Source organism: Puma concolor, chromosome A3 (genome assembly GCF_028749965.1).
Source record: "Puma concolor isolate L17-30 chromosome A3, mPumCon1.1.hap2, whole genome shotgun sequence".
NCBI lineage: Eukaryota > Metazoa > Chordata > Mammalia > Carnivora > Felidae > Puma > Puma concolor.
The window spans coordinates 75,079,369-75,098,819 of NC_141669.1; the positions used below are offsets into that span (position 1 = coordinate 75,079,369).

A 19,451-nucleotide genomic window follows, 5' to 3' on the forward strand; every position below is an offset into this window, starting at 1 on the left:
TCCTGGCACGCACAGAAATGACAACATATGCTCAGGCCCCTTGAGGCTGCACAAGGAACCGCGAAGATGGGATCTTAACACACCTATGACACCCACTTCTGCTACACCTGCTGGGAAGCTTTGGTTCCCAGAGCGTAAATGGCAGTAAACCTCAAGAAAACCATGAGAGAAGTGGAGGAGCCAGCCAGATCAGATGGCCAGGAAGGGGACAGGACCCACCTGCACACAGACAAACCATTCAGAACTGATGCAGACTGCCCCCGCCCTGAGGCTCCTGCTTGTGGGACCACGGTCGGAGCTAACATATCCCAAACCCACATCACAGTGAGAAGAAAGGGAGCACAGGACATTCAGTCACTGCAGAGGCTTTGGAGCCAAGAGAGGCCATCCACCTTCCCAATGCAGAGGAGGAAACCAGCATTCAGTGTAATGTGGTGCAGGCTGCAGATATAAATAGCTTCTAAAAAAGGTTAGGAAAAACGCACAGACGACAAATCTACAGTAGGTTACTAAGGGAAATCGGGATGTTTAGTGCCAGCAGCTCACCTGTTGAAGCTGGGCTGGGGAGGAACTCCGTGGCTTCTCCCAGACTCTGCTCCCCAGGCCCTTCAGGGACGCGGTGAGGGGCTGCTGACACCCGGAGCCTGCGGAATGCAGGCGGGTGTTTCCTGAGCCCTCCTGATGCTCCCCGCAGGCCCCCTCCAAAGTAAGGAAAACCTTTCTCCTAATTACATCTCTGTCCAGTTTCCATTCGCCTACTCACTCTCAATTTCCTCATCTGGCAAAAGTGTACCTCCGCAGGTACTGTGAGGATGCCTGCCTGAAGGTAGGAGGAGCCTGAGGTGGCAACACCCCCCCCCAACCCCGCCCCGTGGCCCCTTCCCATTATATTAGACCCTTAGGTGCTGCCCCATGAAACACACAGAAGTCAGGGCATTCCAAGGCTGCCTCCCCTGGAGATTCCCTTCTGGAGGGAAAGTACTTCCCTGGTTACCCAGAGGGCTTGGAGGTCAGCCACAGCTGCTGGGCTACGTCAAGTAAGAAACAGATCTCACTTGTCACTGAAAAGCCAACCCCAGGGACACCTAAGTTAAGGGTATTTATGGCTCTCGTGTATGCATCCTTGAACCTGTGTGTGTTTCAGTGAACAGACATAGCAACAGCACACCCAAAAGCATGCATATGAACTTCCACATACTGAGGCAGTGGCTAAATCTGGAACTTTAGGGAACCCAAAAGCACCCCCAACACACACCCTCCTGAGTGTGGGTATTCCAAGACCTGGGATAAACTGGGCGCCAGTCCTTCCCTCTTTAGGGTATCAAGTTCTGCCTTCCTGCCAAGGATTAAGAGATCAGCCAGGAGCCCACAGCTCAAGAGCAGCTTGCCAGGCAGCTCCCCACCAGCTCATCTGCACAGAGAGTGAAAGCTCTTGCCACCTCCCCTGTGCTCCAAACAGTACGGGGGCAGGAGGGAAAATACTGCCTCTCCAGTCCCACCCTGAGTGGACAAGAGGGCTGCTGCAGAGCCTACCCTGAAGTCCTGAAAGCTGGGCAAGAAAGGAGAAGCTGCAGAGACTCCCAGGCCGGAAGCCAGACCCCTCTACAAGGCCCCAGCGAGGAGGAAGGCACCACTGCCCTCAACTTCCACTCCAAAACGCTGGGCAGTCAAAGCATCAGGGATGCTCCTGGGCCACCCGGGGGCTTGGCCAAGAGAGGGGGCTTCCCCTCTGGTGTGGGGGGCATTGAGGGATGTGCCCAGGCAGAGCCCATGATAGGGACTAAAGCTGCCCAAAACACTCACATTCCTACTCATTCATTCTCTCCCCCAACCTACGCTCCACCCCCCCAACCCCCCCTCCCCACCTCCACTCTGGACCAATAGTGGTAGAGGGCAAGGGGGAAGCAGACTCCTCCAGAAGGCAAAAGGTCATCTACCATGGTCATCTCTTCTGTTCCCTAGTATGTAAACTGGGTGAATGTTACCTATGGCCTTGAACTTGACTGGGGTCAAAGAGGAGACCAAGAATAAGCATATAAACTTTAAATTCCAACCTAAGGGAGGCCCTTATTGCTGTTATTCAAATACAGCGAGTGAACATTCTGGGAGAGCATTTTGGAGAGAAAGCGACGCTTTCCAGTCCCATGCACTTCCTCCTCAACGCTTCTTACCTCCCAAAGTAGAATCAACTGAAACCTACATACCCCACTTGTCTCTCGAAGTGTGCACTGAACTTTTAGTTTTTCTAAGTTTCTCTTACATTACTGGGGATACAGGCTCTGAGAAAGAAAGGAAACCATCTGATACAACAAGGCATTTAGAGCAGGGAACACTGGACTGCGTCCATGGGTCCAGTGATGGGGACTGTGGGAATCAGGAAGTACAAAGCTGGCTCCACACTTCCAGTGAAAAGATTCTAGGATCTGGAATCTAGTGGAATTTCTATCATCAACTCCAAACACAATACACTATCCTCTTCCACCTGTGACCCCCCCTTGCCCCAACAAAACTGACCAGGGTGCAGTACAATAATTTCTTGTAATATTTATACTCATCTACTATGAGGGAAGAACAGTGTCAGCTGTTTTCACATACATTGAACAGTTTAAGCCAGTTTACAGCACTGCAGCATAGATTCTAATTGTCCACATATTTTACTACATCACAAAGGTTAAATACAGCTAGAACCGCACGACTAGTACAGTAAGATGGAGATCTGAGCCCAGGTCTCTTTGGTTCGAAAGCCCGTGGGCTTTCCTCTGCTGTCCGTAAGGCTTAAATGCGGATGTATATGTGTGTATGCATGTCTATGTGTTTACTTATTGTAAACATGGCTTCATAGAGGCATCACATCTTAATGACAACACAGGAATCTCCTATGTAACACACATGAACAGATATCTGGTTCAGACACTTCTACTTATCCTATCATCAGCCATAGCAGAGCCCTATCTTAAACTTATTCTTTTGTAGTCCCCAGGTGCTTAGCACAGTGCTAAGGTAGACAATGGGCACTCCTCACTTAATCTCATTGATAATTACATTGCTAAGATTGCTTATTAGCAATAAACCCTTAAATGCTGAAAGATGAATTATCACTAACATTGATCTAAAAGGAAAAGTTCCAGACACTGGCAAAAACACCAAGGGGGCCTAAAACGCATCTTGGCCGATAGAGTAGGTGTCCGACCGCTGGGTAAAAACAGTAACATCTGAACCTTACTAATAGTTTGGTCCCACTTGGTATTGTATCTTACAATCTCCATAGGAAACAGCAATCACGATGACTTATGGGAAGCCCTGGTTTTGTGAGTGGGTCCAACTTCAGGTGATTCTTTGGATCTGGGTTCTCTCCTCTGCAGCGGTTGCATTCGATCCCCACTCAGAGAATGGCCATCAAGATTCCAGGTGTGTCTATAGACACACAAGGAATCCAATCAACCCAGGTAGCATCTCAGCCTCTCCTGTTGCTCTCTGTGTGTATAACCACCTCAAACTGGGGCAAATTCAGACCCGTGCCCTAATCCCAGCAATACCCGTCAGTAGCTGTGCAACCTTAAGTCAGCTACCTAGCTTCTTGGAATCCCAGTTTCCTCATCTGCAAAGATAAAATATCACTTATCTCATGGAGTTGTTTTGTGGAGAAAATAAAAAGATATTTGCATGTGGCTGTCCCATGCCTGATATGTCGAAGGAACTCAGTAAATATTAGTTGGGTCTAAAGGTGCACAGAACAGGTCTGACATACATACATCCTGTTGAACAGGGCTTGTGGTCAAACAAATGGTCATGGTGACAAGTTAAATGAGAAAAGGGAAGAGGTGCTAGTGAGAGAAGTTAAAATTAGAGACGATGTTTAAAAACCTCTCTCCTTTCAACCAGTAATTTCAACCTGTTATTTATCTACTCTGTTGCTCAAAAGTTGGTCTTACTTAACTGGCAGAGTTCTGCCTCCTGCCCTCCATACGTTCTGACAGAATAAGTAACAACTACAATACAATAGGGCAGGCATCCAAAAGGGGCCCTGGAAAGCTAAGAACTGGTTGTACTGACTTAGGACGGTCTGGTGAAAGGGGACAGCCTCTGGCACCTTGCACTGCCAACAGTTTCTCTATCCTCAGATGCTCCTCTAACTTAACAGTTTGGAAACCAGAAGCCACATCAAAACACTCTCAATAAAACATTTTTCAGACTCTAACCTGGTACCACAATTCTGAAATCCGAATCTAAAAAAGCTACAAAGAATAGCTCCCCTTTATTGAGCACCTGTGTGTGCCACACTCAGTGCTAAGCATCTGGCATATATTACATGAACAGGAATTTTTTCTAACATTTTATAGAAAAGGAAACTGTACTACCAGACATCCTCCAAAGCACTCTCTAAGCCCCTCAGCTGTTCACATGGCCTCAACGACTCAAGTCTGGATGACACGTGGAAATTTCTGCCCAAGGCTTCATGTCTAATCACAGGGCTGGATTCTACAAAACTTCATTACACACAATCATCCCAGCCCCACAGCAAAAGTGGGTCTGGGAAGAGGGTGGCTGGGACAGAGACAGGGAGGAGACTTTAATCCTTTAGGAGCCACCTCTGATTTGCTAATGGTCAGAGGCTGCCAGGAGGAGTGTGCATTTTCTTTCTGCACAATAATCTCTCCCAAAGAAAACCCAGACAAAGTCACCTGGCCTTCCTAAGGAAGAAAAAAAAAGCTCTTCCTCCAAGATTCATACTGAACTCCTAACCCTTCCTCTTCCTCCTTACCCCAGGGAGTGGCTGAATGGTTGTTGTTTCTTTTCTTTTTTTCCCTATGGTCCTCTGGTAACACCACAAATTACGTTTGCAGGGACTCGAGTCCCAGAGTGCAATGATGTTGTAATAAACATAACCAGGACCAAATGCCTTCCCATCATATTAGATGATGCCATTTCGCACCAATCAGGTTCCTCGGGCAGGCAGACCACTCTCCAATGAGGGACCAGACAGAGGCTGTGAGGGGGAGACCTGGTCATCTGCAACTAAAAATAAGGGCGCTTCATGATTGGCCGCTGCCACTTTGCAACAGGAGTTGGGACCCACACACCAGGCACCATACAGAAAGCACACACAGGCAAAAACTTTCACAGCACAGGGGTTCACATGGGGTGGGCTGGGCTAGGTTTGTTGTTGCGTTGTGTGTGCTTGCCTGTGTTTCTCCTTTTCCTAATTTGCTGACTTGAAAAAAGAAATAAAGATTTGATCCAGAGGGGCCCCTCGCAGACACACCCTCCCTCTTGGACACCTCAGTTTCCAAAGGCCATTTGCAGCCACCCTGAATTGAGGAAAGGCAAGGGGATGTCGGCCAGGGGCCAAGACACTCACCTGTCCCGCCGTGTCATAGAGTCCCAGGAGGTACTGCTTGCCCCCTACGGTGACGCTGACTGCAAGGGCAGAAATGGGGGTGGGGAGAGAAGTTCAATTATCTAGGGTCTGGGGCAACCTCGCACCCCACCTGGACTCTTTTATCTCAACCGAGCCGGAGGCATGCGGCGCTCTCGGGGAGATGTCACCCCTTTTCCCTTGTGCCCTGTTAAGTGGTGTGAGGCCAGCGTGTGATGTGATCCCCGCTGCCCACTCTCTTCTCCCAAGTCCCGTAGCCACGTCTCGCCCGGTGCCCTAAGTACTTCCCCCGGGGGTTTGGGGCAGTAGGGAGGAGGCTGTGGGAAGGTCATGGAGGTCGGCCCAGGGCGTCCGGGGGTTGGGAAGTGCGGTGAGCTGGGACTGGGCCGGGGGTGGGGAGGAGTAGAAGAGGGGTCTACCGAGCCGGCGACTGGGAACGCCGGAGGGGAGGTCTGGGGGTGGGGCCGGGCGCCCGGTAGAGGGCAAGGCGGGGGAGGGGTGGGGAGCGCGCTCGGGGGAGGCGGCGAGGGGGCTCCGCCAAAGTTGCTCCAAAGTTCCCGGCCCGGGGAGCGGCCCCTTAGTCAGCAGTTCCGAGGCTTACCTGCGTAGTGGTCGAAGACGGTGGGCACGTACTCCTCCGGGAAGGCGTCGTTGGCATAGCTCATGAGTAGGCACGTCTTGCCCACCGCCCCGTCGCCGACCACCACGCACTTGAGCATCAGCGCGCCGGGCCCGTGAGCCATGCTGCGGCCGGCCGGCCTCCGGGCATGGTCCCCCCGGAGCCCCCGCCCCGGCCCCGGGCTCAGCCCCAGCCCGCCTGGGGGGTCCGCCTCCGCCGCCGCTCCGCGCAGCAGGGCCGCCCCCCCGGCCCCATGCAGCGGCTCCCCCCGCCCGAGGGGAGGGGGCGGCGGGCACGGGGCTCTGCCTCCGCCTCGGTCGCTGCCCGGTTCCCCGCCCGGTCCCCGGTCGCCGCGCCCGCCCGCTGCCCCCGCCACTCGGCGCCCTCTCCCCGGCCCGGCCTCCCCAGGAGGATCCGCTGGATCATAAGACTGGCCGGCCCCAGGGGAGACGGCAACTTTGGGGAGGGCAGTGGAGGGGAGGGGCCAGGCGGCTCTCCCCGCCCCGCGCGGGTCCGGGCCCCCTCCCAGCTGGGCCCCGGAGGAGGGCGGGCCCAGGCGCCTCCCCGAGAGCCGGCAGCCAGCCCCGCGCCCCCGCCCGCCGGCTCCGCGCCCCGCGCCCGGGGCCCCGCCCGCGACCGCCGCTCAGCCCTGCCCGCTCACCCTAGCTTGACTCCCCGCGAGGGCTGGGGAAGGGGTGAGGGGGAGGAGCCGCGGAGCTGGGGCGGTGTGCGGTGGCGAGGGGGTGGGGGGAAGGTGAGGCTGGGGGAGGAGGCCGAGAAGGAAGCGCTCGGGAGGAGCCGAGGGCTCCTCGCGCAAGTGCCCGCAGCGCCCGGAAGCGTCCAAAGGCCCGGTGCTTGAAGAAGCCTAGGAGGCCTCTTGGGGAACCACGACGACTTCAACGATGACGCAATAGTCATGCAAAATGATACATGTATATTTAAACCCCACCCGGAAGGTAGGATCCATCCTATCGGCCTCTAAGTGCACAACAGAACTAGAAATGGGGAAGGAAGAAAGGCCAAGAGGTTTAAAAAAAAATTTTTTTTAAGGCGCGCGAGGTGGTGGGGGAGGGGTTGTGGTGGACCACCACAGCTGGCTTATTGCTTGGCACATCCCCCCCCCCCCCCCCCGCCCCAGTAACAACGCAGGCTGTTCACAGCACGAACTTGAATCATTTACTTTGAAACTGGTGCCTAAAGGAGTCACACCATCTTGAACCTCTGAAGCAACCCTTCAACAGCCAGAAAAAGGAGACCCTGTGGGGTCTGGATGCAAATGTACCCCTGTGTCCTCTGGAGGCAGCATTCTCTGAGGTCGCCTTGCAGTCCGGAGTGTCCTTCGAAGTGGTGGATTGTGATCCCTGAGGATACCCTTGCTCTAAGACTTGGCCTGTGATCCAGGGGGCAACCTCTGACCCCTGCCTGGGCAGAGCTTGGAAATATTGTCTGTCCGGGTCCTGTTCACTGACCTACAGTGCTGCTTTGACCATTAGGCACTGGAGGAGAGGGCAGGGGAGAGTGCCAGGGAACCACAACCTCCCATCCCCTGCTGAATGTGAGAAATGGCTTTCTTTCATTGATTCACAAGATTGGAAAATGCTATGTTGAAAAGCTGTGCAGAGGTCAACTGGACCATCTCCCTTAGCTCTCTTGAGGTTGTAGATGAGCAAACAGACCTAGAGAGGCAAAGTGGTTATCCCAAAGTCTTCCAGCTAATTCCAGCATTCAAAGACCTGGAGCGTACTTTGGAGAATGTCCCCATGCCTCACTTCCCAGGACTCAACTCTCAAACCCCAAATCTGATTTCCACTGTCCCAGAAAGACTTCCTGGATTATTGGAAGGTCTTTGTGGAGTCACACTGAACATCTCACCAGACCCCTCCACATTTGGGTCTAAGTGTGGGTGTTGGCATTGCCCCACTACTTTAGATTATGCAGTGAATCTGGAAGATAGTTTTTGTATTCTGAATGACAGGTTAAGGAAGGCAGGACAGGGCCTTGAAATCGGGTCTTGGTTCAAGGCCAGTGTCTGCCACTTCCTGTGAGAGGGGAAGAAAGGAGGATTTGCCCCCTTTGCCTACAGGACCATTTCTTCAGGCAGCATTTGTAGAAACTAATGTTCTAAAAGGAAGGTCTATCAGAAGAGGTTAAGAAGCTACCAGAGTACCTCCAGCAGGGAGAGTGCATTTGGTCGCAGCTCTGATACTTGTTAGTGGTGTTACCATGAACATGTGACTTCTCTTCTCCCAGCCTCAGCTTTCTCATCTATAAATGTGAACTCATCTGTGGAATCAGGTCTCACCCTTGAGAACTCTGGAGGCTTTCAGAATGTGTCTGGAGAGATCCTGGTAAAAAGTTTGGGACAAGGAGAGAAGCAGTTGCTGGAGACAACAGGAAGGCCTTTATGAGGGATGACAAGGTCTGTCCTGGGACTGGAGGATAAAGGCTTCCCTGAGGCTTCCCCCATTCAGGACTCCAGCCTCTCGGTTCTTATAATACTTCTCAGAGGGGGCAGATATTCACTAAGGATCCAAGAAACTGGAGGATCAGCTCCGGAACCTTGAAGGATAGCGGGAACCCAGGTTCTGGATGCTCTGGGAGAAGCTCTGGGAATGTCAGAGCACCCCAAGTAGGGAGCTGATGTTGGATGAATCATGCAGTGGTGACTTCATTGGCAATGGTGACCTCATCCCTTTGGCCCATAGAAGAACCCAGACTGACTGCCAGGAATACTTAGAGTTCTGGTCTGATTCCACCAGTGCGTATGTGGACGGGTGGGGGCATTATCCTGGATCCCCAGGTCAGCATGTGGATGAACTGATGGGTTAGCCAGCAGGACCAAATAGATGTCAACAGAAAGCTTACTTTCCAACAAGCAAAGAAGATAATACAGTGGTAAAAACAACAACAACAACAACAACAACAACAACAACAACAAAAGCCAGCTTTCACATTTCAGGGATTGCAGGGACAGGAAGCAACTTTGTTTCTAAGCATCCGCAGACTCTGCTGGCTATTCTCCCTTTGAAACTGCTAATGTCGAAACACACAGGTCTGTGTGTGAACAGTGAAATCTCTACTTAGCCTTCTCCTCGTTTCCCTCTACTTCCTCCTCTGCATTGATTCATCCTGTATTTCATTTAACAAGCATTTACTGAGGTCTACTAGATGCCAGGCTTTATTCCTGGATGCGGGACGAAGAGCTGGAAAGCCACAATCTCTGGAGAGAGAGGAGGAAAACAAACAGATGAGCAAACAGGTAATTACCGTATGATGTGGTCAGTGCTGTGCTGGAGGCTAAGAAGAGGCTTCTTGAAGTGCAGAGAAGGCTGTTGGGTCTGGGTGTGCTGAGGAAGGATTCGAAGAAGGGTATCACTGGCTTGGGTTTAAGGGGCTAATAGGAGTAAGTTGAGAAAGGCTGGGAAATACAGCCCTGCACCAGGATAGGAGGAAACAGTACACAACTTTTTGGGATTGGTGAGCCATCTAGGGTGAACAGGGTACAGGATTAGTGGTGCAGGGGAACTGGTTTGTATTAAATTGGGAACTTAATTGAGAATTTGCAGAGCTGTGTATTGTGCTCAGGTGCTATCCGGGTACTTGGTACTCATTTATATGAGCACATGAGATAAAATTTGTAAAGAGTATCTACTGGGTTGTCTTTCCAGAACAGCACCATTTGCTTCTGCTAAATGTTCTTTCTGATTTATTCTCTGTGATCATGTGGTTTAAATAGAAGCTGCCATCTTCTTACACATCCTACCCCTGCGCCTGCCCCTGCCCCTGGTTGATTAGCCCTGGGTGGGTGCCTGATCCAACATAGGACAGTCAGAGCCATTCCTGAAAAGCTTGAATTTGGGATTCAAAATAGGAGTCTCCCTTGTTCTATGAACTAAACTAGAAGATGTGAGCCTGGAAGCTGTTGGCCATTCATGTTTCACATTCCAGCCATTCACAAAATATCCAATCCAAGAAAATAAAGCTAAAATGCAGAGAGAAACAAAAATGGAAATATAAACCCTCCCTTACCACCATCCCCTCCCCAGAAAGGCAGAGACAGTACAGGCTATTTGTGAATTCTGCTTCTCGTTATCCCTGAGACCCTGTTGTACTATTTTTCTTCAGTTGGTCACTTGAGTTAATGTGTTCCTCCTCCCCTTTTATCTAATGAGTATGGGGTCATTTTCTGTCACTGGTAATCAAAGGAATCCTGCCTGTTGTTGAAGTAGGTGATGTGTAGAGAAATGAAGAAATTTGCCCAAAGTCACACAGCTGGTAAGTGGCAGAGATGGATTTCAAAATGATCTGTCTTCAAAGCTCAGCTCTTTCCCATGTTCCACATGAGGGAGGCATCAAAAATTTTTCAGTAGGAAAATGTTTAGAGCTCTCCTTTGAGAAGATCACTCTGGCGGTGGTGTAGAAAATAAATTTGGAGGGGATGAGAGCAAAGGCAGAGACCATGAGAAGGAGAGAGATCATGAAGGTCTGAACCAAGCATCACTGTGAAAAGAAAGAGGAGGCCGTGGGGACTGGGGATATGTAGATGACAGAATCCACTGGGCTTGGTTAACACAGCATCCAGAAGAATAGGATAATTCTGAGGCTTCTGTGTTGTTTCCATTGACGTTCTGCCTCTCTTTTACTTTATAATCTCCTGTTTTTACTTTTCTCTACCCTTTCTTTGGGCTTCTTGCTCACTTTTCAAACCTTTCCCATCTCCTCTTCCTAACAATGTGACCACCTGCCTAAACCAAGCTGAGAGTAGAACCCCAGAAGGACAGTAAGGCTTTAAAATATATTCATTTTTTTGGTCATTTTGTTTGTGTCCCTTCACATCTACCCAAGAAATGGAAAAAGGGATTCCAATAGATCATTTGGTATCACGGCTAGGATGCTTTTGGTTGCAAGAAATAGAAAAGTCAACCCAATTGGCTTCACTAGCAAAGGAAGTATATGGGCTTCCTTAGTCAAAACATTCAGAAGTTGCTTGAGCTTCAGGCATGGCTTGATCACAACTCTGGCTCTATTTTTTTCTACACTGCTCTCAGGTTTTCTCTTCTCTTTGGGTCAATTTCCTACGTAGGTTGGCTTCCTTCCTGAAGGATAAGTGGCTGTACCGTCCAGGCATTACACCACACTGCCCAGGAGAGAGAGCTTCTCTTGACTCACTCATCACACAAATGACTCTTGGATTTCCTCTGAGCAGATCAGCTTAGTTCATCCCTGACAGCACGGTGGCCAGCAGGATATCAGATGGTTGTTACCTTACACCTGGGCTACTGCCCATCCCTGAAACCATTGCTGTGACAAAGGGTTGGGACTACCCTGATCTGGCCTATCAGTCCCCACCCGAAGCCCATGGAGGGAGTGTGCACTGGGGAGGCAACCAGCAATTCCATTCCATCAGGATTATTGCCCACCTGGGGCGCCTGGGTGGCTCAGTCGGTTAAGCGGCCGACTTCGGCTCAGGTCATGATTTCACGGTCCGTGAGTTTGAGCCCTGCGTTGGGCTCTGTGCTGACAGCTCAGAGCCTGGAGCCTGTTTCAGATTCTGTGTCTCCCTCTCTCTGACCCTCCCCCGTTCATGCTCTGTCTCTCTCTGTCTCAAAAATAAATAAACGTTAAAAAAAAAAAAAGGATTATTGCACAACAAAGTTCCTCGGTCTCTCCAAGCTACGCTAGACATAAAGAACTTTAGGAAAAGCACAATTCAAGATAAGAGGGAAGCGAGAAGGTCCAAGTCAGATCTGTGATTTCTTCCAAATTTCAGTCAGTTGGTTTGTCAATGCATGAATCTATATGCTCACTCTGAATCCCTAATTCTTGGCTTATAGTAGGTACTCTTCTCCACCCTCTGAACCTCTTTCTTAGAATTATTGGCAAGGAGGTAGAATGGTTATCTTCCTTTTACCCAGGCCACTCTTATCTTCTGTTGTTCTTTCCTCCGTTGATGCCCAGTATCTTCAGATTGCAGCCTCTCATCTCCCCAGGGCTCCCCTGCTTCCCAGACTCCATGTGGCCCACTTTATATCACCATCCCATCTGCCATACCCAATCCTCTTTTCCTTACCATCGCTAAAACCTCCTGTCAGCACCCTTTTTTCTTAGGGCTCAGATATAATGTACCCTGCACAGTTTTTTCATTTTTTGTTTTTTGTTTTTGTTTTTGTTTTGAGCTAAGGTGTTAGTAATGGCTTAAACATTGTGCCATTTGGTCAATGGTTCTTAATGATCAGAACAATAAATAAATCCAATAGGATTGGCTCACTTCTTGTTATGGTTCTAGAATGTATCTAGATCCTTTTTTTTCCCAGTTCATTACATACCAGAAACTCAGAAGTATGCCCCACCCTCCGAGAATTTTGGCTCAAGAACCATTAATAATATTTTGCCATCTTCATTCCTGTCTTCTTCTGCAACCTGAGGTCAGGAGACCGGTCATTAGAACTGATAGTGTTACTACCAGTTGCTGAACTGTACAAAAGGCCACTTCTCTAGAGGTTGCTTGTATGGAATACGCATATGATCTGGCAGTGGCCCCCTCTCATAAGCTCCAAAAGAGACAGGATCGCGGATCCCTTTTCCAGAAACAAAATGAGTGATTTTATTCCATGCTCCAGTACTGAGTGCCAGAAAGCCATCCAAGATTCGCTAATAGTTCCTCCATGGTGGATGTTTTGGCTGAGCATCGCAACCACATTTTGAATTGGGGGAATCATACACTTCATGAGTCTTGGTGGGAAGAAAAGCTCATTCCTTATAGAAGCTGAAAATCACAGACTCTTGCTTTCCTCGCCAGACTCAAGAGCGAGTGCAACTAGAGTTAAACACAGGGCACACTCTGTGTGGAGGTTGCAGCTTTAGCGGTGGGGACACAATTTAGTTCCTGACACAGGAAGTGGCACCTCCGGGTAGGCAGTAGCGGTGGTGGTTGTGGTATAATTGAATTCCTGGTGCAGAAGTGACAGTTGTACACACTGATTGTCTAGAATTTGGTGGCAGCAATGGCACCAGAAGTGGTTTTCTCATCAGAACAGTGTCTGAGGCACGTGTTGGGCATAGTTCCTATAAAGACAATCTTGAGGGGTGGCTGGGTGGCTTCGTTGGTTGAGCGTTCAACTCTTGATTTCAGCTCAGGTCGTCATCTCTGGGTTGTGGAATTGAGCCCTGTGTTGGGCTCTGTGCTGAGCATGGAGCCTTCTTAAGATTCTCTCTCCCTCTCTGCCTGTCTCCCTGCTCACGCTCTTTCTCTGTCTCAAAAAAAAAAAAAAAAAAAAAAAAAAGACAGTATTAAACAGCTTCTCTGGCCCTTCCGCAATCCTGTGAGCTACCATGATCCTTTGAGCTTCCTTGTCTGTTTAGTCAGCCACAGACAGCTTCTGTTTCTTGAGAACCTAGCCTCTTGAGAAGGGGCTGGAAGAGCACATCACTATATTGAATGTGCTTCCACGGAGGAAGTAGAGATTCCCACTTCTGCCATACCCAAGTAACTTCTCCAAGACTACTTTTTTGTCTTAGTCTATTCAGGCTGCTATACCAAAATACCACAGCCTGGGTACATTATAAACAGCAGAAACTTATTTCTCATGGTTCTAGGCACTGGGAATCTGGGATCAGGACACGAGCATGGTTAGGTGAGGGCCCTCTTCTGGGTTGCAGACTTCTTGTTGTACCCCCACATGGAGGAAGGAGCAAAGGAGCTCTGTTGGGCCTCTTTCATAAGAGCACGAATCCCACTCATCAGGGCTCTGCCCTCATGAATAATGGCTTCCTAAAGTCTCCACCTATTAATACCATCACATTAGGCATTAGAGGTGAGGGGGACACATTTGGCCTGTGATACATTCCTAATGCAAGCTACTCGAAAATTGCACAAAATATATGAAATCACGGTTTCAGATATCGGACAGCACCTACCACAGGACTGTGATTCCAGAAAGAAAGGAAGGAAGAAAGAAAAGAAAGGAAGAAAGAAAGAAAGAAAAAGAAACGAGGCAAGCTCTGTTGTCACCTTAAATTTTTTGCTGGAAGTACTTTCTGAATTGCAGCACAGGGAGGGGGAACCTAAGCAGACCATAGCGGTCTTGCTGAGTTGAGGAGTTAGCCGAGAAGACTTTTCAAGGCAGAGGATCGGAGAGGAAAGACTATAACAAGGACTCCAGCACTATCTTCATGAAAGTTGCTAACACTAAGTTGCATGTACATACAGTGAAACTCCTCAGTGTGAGCTAAACTGCCAGGGAGCATGGGCTGCTTTCCAGGACTCACACGAGGCTGGGACATGTTTGACTTTCAACCAGCCAAAGTGAAGAGACCTTGTTGAATGTCCAGAAAATTCAGTAGAAACTCCAGGAAAGTTATACATTAGTAGAAGGGCTAAATTAGCCCCAGAGTAAAAGTACCTCTAGATGTCCCCTCAACAAAATTTATAAGCAAGTCTCATAAAAAATAAGTTCATCCGTGATGACCAAGACTGCCAGCCAAAACAAATTTCATGATTTGTTTAAAGGACAATGACAAAATACAGACATTCAGCAACATAAGATTCAGAATGTCAAGAATGACCAAATATGCAAAAGGGTAGGGAAATGTAATCAGGAGAAAAATCAGTCAATAGAAACAAACCCAGAAATGACAGATAATAAAATTAGCAGATGAAGACTTAAAAAGGAATAAGAAATAAACATTATATATTATATAATATATATATTATATATATATTATATAATATATATATTATATATATTATGAAATGACAGATAATAAAATTAGCAGATGAAGACTTAAAAAGGAATAAGAAATAAACATTATATATTATATATATTATATATATTATATAATATATATAATATATAATGTTTACTTATTCTTGAGAGAGAGAGAGGTAGAGAGCAAGCAGGGGAGGAGCAGAGAGAGAGGGAGACAGAATCCCAAGCAGGCTCCACGCCATCAACATGGAGCCCAATGTGGGGCTCAAACTCACAAACAGTGAGATCATGACCTGAGCTGAAACCAGGAGTCTGATGCTTAACCAACTGAGCCACCCAGTCACCCCTGTATATATAAGAACTTAAAGGAAAATGTGAACACGGGGAGGAGGGGAATCTACATATATAGAGAGAACCATACTGAACTTCTAGAGTTGGAGAATACAATACCTGAAATGAAAATTTCACTGGCTAGGCTTAACAGTCTAATGTTCAACAGATTGAACATTGTAGAAGAAAATATCTGTGACCTTGAAGACATGGCAATGGGAACTATGCAGTCTAAAGCATGGAGACAAGAAGACTGAAGAAATAAAACAAAACATGAAACACAGTAGCTGTGTCCTAAACTGCAGTTCCTGAGACCTTCAGTTAAGGGTGGGAATTCCCAGCAGATCCCATAGGGGCAGGGCTAACTTTCAACTCCTTTGCAACAGTGTGGCCCAACAGGTTGTAAAAGTACTGAAATAATGTCACCTTGGTTGGTAAATGCCCCTTGCCCTGAATGCCCCCACCTTGCCCCCATCACTCAAGTGATGTCTCCCTCTGACCTCCTGATTCAACATCTAAAGAGTTAATGCCTACCAGAGTAGAGGTCTTTCAAGACCCTTTCCCAAGTGAGGCAGGATCACTCCGGTTGGTTAGCTGTTAAATATAGTGAGTGTCATCCCTGATTAGGGGGTGGGTTAGGATTGTGGGGGCCTGCCCCAGTCACCTCTCTGAGTAGAATAAACTCAACCAGAGGACCCTGGGTGAATTCCTTTAAATAACTTACATTTTAGGAGTTCTCGTGGAGTTTTGTGTTCCAGGAGTGTGGGCAGTACACAAGGAGGTATCCCTCTGGGCCAGGTCACTGCAGAACTTCTTCGATCTTCACATGCCTGTCTCCTTTGTCTGAAAGAGGATCGCAAGTCCTATGGTTGTGATGGTCTGTGGGGGAGATGATTTCCTCATCACCCGTCATTCATCTATAGGCCCAACAAATTGTTGTTATTAAGCTACCACTGTGTACTCGACTCTGTGGGAAGTGTTAAGATGAGTATAGAGGGGTCAGAAACAGCACCTTCTCCCTCAGGGTCATTGTGGAAGTCCCTATGCACGGTGAGGGACAGAGTTGGATGGATCTGTTCTCTTCCTTGTAAACCAGAACCTTCCCTGTGTCAGGGGTTGAGCTGTGTCTCTCAGCAGAGCTGAGGCCAGTCAGGACCCGTAACAGTGAGAGTTAAATCAATAGCAAAGCAGCACTTGGCATCCGAATGTGTCCCCTGAGCTGAGGACTGGTAGCAAACATTGCCCCTGTGTGTTTCTGAGCAAGTAGAGCACCTACACTCTCGTGGGACTGTCCCTGACCGTGGCTCACAGGCTGGAGGCTTGGCCAGCCAGCTCTCTCCGAGGGCTTGTTGCTGACTTAGCACTCACCCTTGGCCTTTTCGGAGGCTTTCTGGGGCTAAGACTGCTATCCTGTGCCTACCTCCCCACAAGCAGCCCAAGGAGTGTGGTTCCAGGAAGGACAGGATGATAGGGGCCTTTGGTCAGGGATGGAGCCACAGGGCTTTTCTTTCTGGGAGAAACCAGCACTGAAAACCTTTTAGCTGTGCAACTTTGAAGCAAATTGCTCTTGGGGAGAAACTGACTGCTTTAAAGAAACCTTCCTGCAGATGTTTGGAAAGGACAAGTTAAGTTGTGAATTCTTAATATACATTATTTGGGGAGGGATATTTCTTACCCCGCCCGGCTCTCTCATTTATATAACCTGCCTGGCTCCTGTTGGCATTAGCTCTCTCCGGCCCCAACCAAAGCCTGCTTTGCCACGGGGATGGAGTTCCTGGAATAAAGCCGTATGAGGCCCATCACTCCTGAGCCACCGAAGCAGAGATGAAGCTTTATGGCCACTTCTGATTTTCTCTCTGGGTGGCTCCTTTCACTTTCTGATAAAATGAACTCTCTGGCTCTTGCTTTCTCTCTCCCCAGCTTGCTTCAGAGGGAGCAGAGTGTATAATGCCTTTACCCTGAGCTGAATGGCTCAGTCCTGAGCACAGAGCTGCAGCAAGTGCCACCGGGGCCAGACCTTGAGTCACCAAAGCTGTCGGCTCTTCTACCACGTCTCCTTCCATCCCCAACCTCCCTTCCTGTGGTCTTGTCCGAGCGCTCATCCACGCAGTCTTGTCCTGGCATTTGGCTGATAGCCAGACTCTCCTGGCTCCGTCACCACCAGGCTAACCTTCCTAAATCCGGGTTTGGCCAAGTTACAGCCCTGCTCAGACACCTTTGATGGGTCGCCTTTACCTAATGTCCCGGCTCTCAATCTGACATTTTCAAACCTTCCCCAGCTGAACTCCAGCTTCTTTCTAGATATTGCTCACTCCCCCTGCCCCTGTGGGCCTGCCTGCTGCTACCAAACCGGTTGTCCTGCACATCCTCAGCATCTTGCCTTTGCCCACAGCATTCTCCCTCTCCGACTACCTCCCTCTTGCTGAGCGTTGAAATTGTCCACCCTTCATGCCTGTCTTGACTCCTCCCTCCCGGATGGCCCCTTGCTGGCCCCTTGCTCGTAGGACCACTCCTCCAGCTGGAGCCTGCAGCCTGTGTTCTTTCCTGGCTCTCATCCCAGCCCATTTTGGTTCCCAGGCTCCTCTCTACATTTCTGAGCCAAGAAGGTCCTCTCTGGAAAGTCCAAGATGTTGCCTGGAATAGGATGTCCATGTAGACTTGAGTGATTCTTGTCTCTTTGGATGAATGCTCCTTAAGGAATACTACCAGCTCGCTACCTTTTCCAGGGGACCTGCCTCCAAAGTGAGGTGTCTGTTGTCACGGATGGTATGTGTCAAAGCACTCACCACACAGTTTACCTGCCTGAAGGGCAATACATTATAGAAGAATGCCTGATGAGCTTGGAAGGGGGGCTTAGAACCTTGATGCACTTAACTTCATTCACTTAACTTTCTTGCAACTGCTGATTCTGAACACACCAGGCTGTAATGTGAGGACCTGCGTGCCTGTTCCTTTTCCCCATTACATCGTGGGCTTGGGAGACACGGCTGGCGTCTGCCTTGTTCTCTATCTCCGGTGCCTGGCACATAGTAGATGTTCAACACACATTTGTCGAACAACAACAACAACAAAAAGCCAGGGATGCCCCCTCCCACATATTTAGTATTTGAAATTCCCCCAAAGGAGTCATTATTCTTCTAAATTTCCTCACCCACTTCCTGGGCCCTGCAAGTTGCCCCATGCTCCAAGCTCTGGAAATCCCCTTCTCTCCCTCACCCTGTCATCTCTAAGTGTCTGGAGGCCCAAGTGTGGAGCTTCCTGTCTTTTGGCTAGGGTAGGGAGCCCACACCCAGACGCGTACATCTGCCCTCAGACTTGCTTACAAACCCCAGCTGGAAGGAAGAACCCTTCCAGGGTCTGGGCATGGCTCCAGGCTGACAGACGCACTTTGCCCACCAAGCACTCCTGCCTCCCCCTCCTCCCTGTTGTGGTTTCTGGGGATGCCGCACTTTGCCAGGGTGCACACAGGCCACGTAGGCGAGGGTGAGAGAAGAGAGATTTCCAAGCGCACACTTCATCTACGGACCCCTCCTATGCCCGTGGATACAAAATCAGCAGTTTCAAAAAAGTCTCCTTCCCCAAGGTCAGAAGGAGGGTTTTCTGGGGTGTTAACAAGGTTCATTGCTCGACCTGGATAATGGTTACAGGATATTTGCCTCATAATAATTCATTAAGCCGTGCGTTTACATTTTATATGCTTTTTTGAATGTGTGCTGTATTTCACAATAAAAAAGACACACACACAAAAGAAAGTTCTCCCCCTCCGCCCAGTGCTCCACTCCCAAGCCCTTGATCCAATCGATCCCTGTTTAACCAGTGCCTGTCTTCATCCAGCCCCTGCCGGAGAAGGAGCTTCTTGTCCTCAAGGAATTTCCTGGAGGAAGCAAAATAACTGGAGCAAGAAAAAAGACACGAACTCCGGCTCTGAATTATATCTGGAAAATAGGCCATGCTGTCATCATTTGGAAGAGTCCAGAGGTCAGGGGGTTGGTGGGGCTCAAACTGGTTCTGAAAATAGGGGTGGGATTTAGGTAAGTGGAGAGAAGCAGAGGAGGGCCTTTTAGCCAAGAGGATGGCGTGATCATAAGCTGTTAGGTGCGGGGGGGTGGGGGGGGGCGTGGAGCGCAACGGCGCCTGGGTGACTCAGTCGTCGGATCGGATGAGGGTCCGACTCTTGATTTCCTGTTGGGTCATAGTCTCACGGTTCTTGAGTTCGAGCTCTGAGTTGGGCTCCATGCTGCTGGCATACAGCCTGCTTGGGATCTTCTCTTTCCCTCTCTCTCTGCACCGCCCCCCCATCTCTCTCTCTCTCTCTCTCTCTCTCTCTCTCTCTCTCTCTCTCTCTCCCAAAAATCAATAAATAAACTAAAAAAAAAAAAAAAAAAAGCTGTTAGGTGAGACTGAGACTGATGTGTTT

General features: G+C 49.2%; 2 protein-coding genes across 5 annotated transcripts in view; one reads left to right on the plus strand and one right to left on the minus strand.

The window, feature by feature from the left end:
- RHOQ (ras homolog family member Q) overlaps nt 1–6,120 on the minus strand; it is a 38,026-nt gene extending 31,906 nt beyond the window's left edge. For both annotated transcript variants that reach the window (XM_086701181.1, XM_086701180.1), the window contains exons 1-2: nt 5,979–6,120; nt 5,360–5,418 (exon numbers count right to left, since the gene is read on the minus strand). In XM_086701181.1, coding sequence (XP_086557307.1) covers nt 5,360–5,418; nt 5,979–6,120 — 201 coding nt within the window. The remainder of the gene's footprint in view (nt 1–5,359; nt 5,419–5,978) is intronic.
- Nucleotides 6,121–6,754: 634 nt separating this feature from the next.
- Nucleotides 6,755–19,451, plus strand: part of ATP6V1E2 (ATPase H+ transporting V1 subunit E2) — a 147,175-nt gene continuing 134,478 nt past the window's right edge. For 2 of the 3 annotated variants that reach the window (XM_086701173.1, XM_086701170.1), the window contains exon 1: nt 6,755–9,255. Coding sequence is in view for 1 of the 3 variants with exons in the window: in XM_086701170.1 (XP_086557296.1) it covers nt 9,165–9,255 (91 nt within the window). In the remaining 2 variants the exon portion in view is untranslated. The remainder of the gene's footprint in view (nt 9,256–19,451) is intronic. The other variant, XR_015249236.1, reaches the window with a different exon arrangement.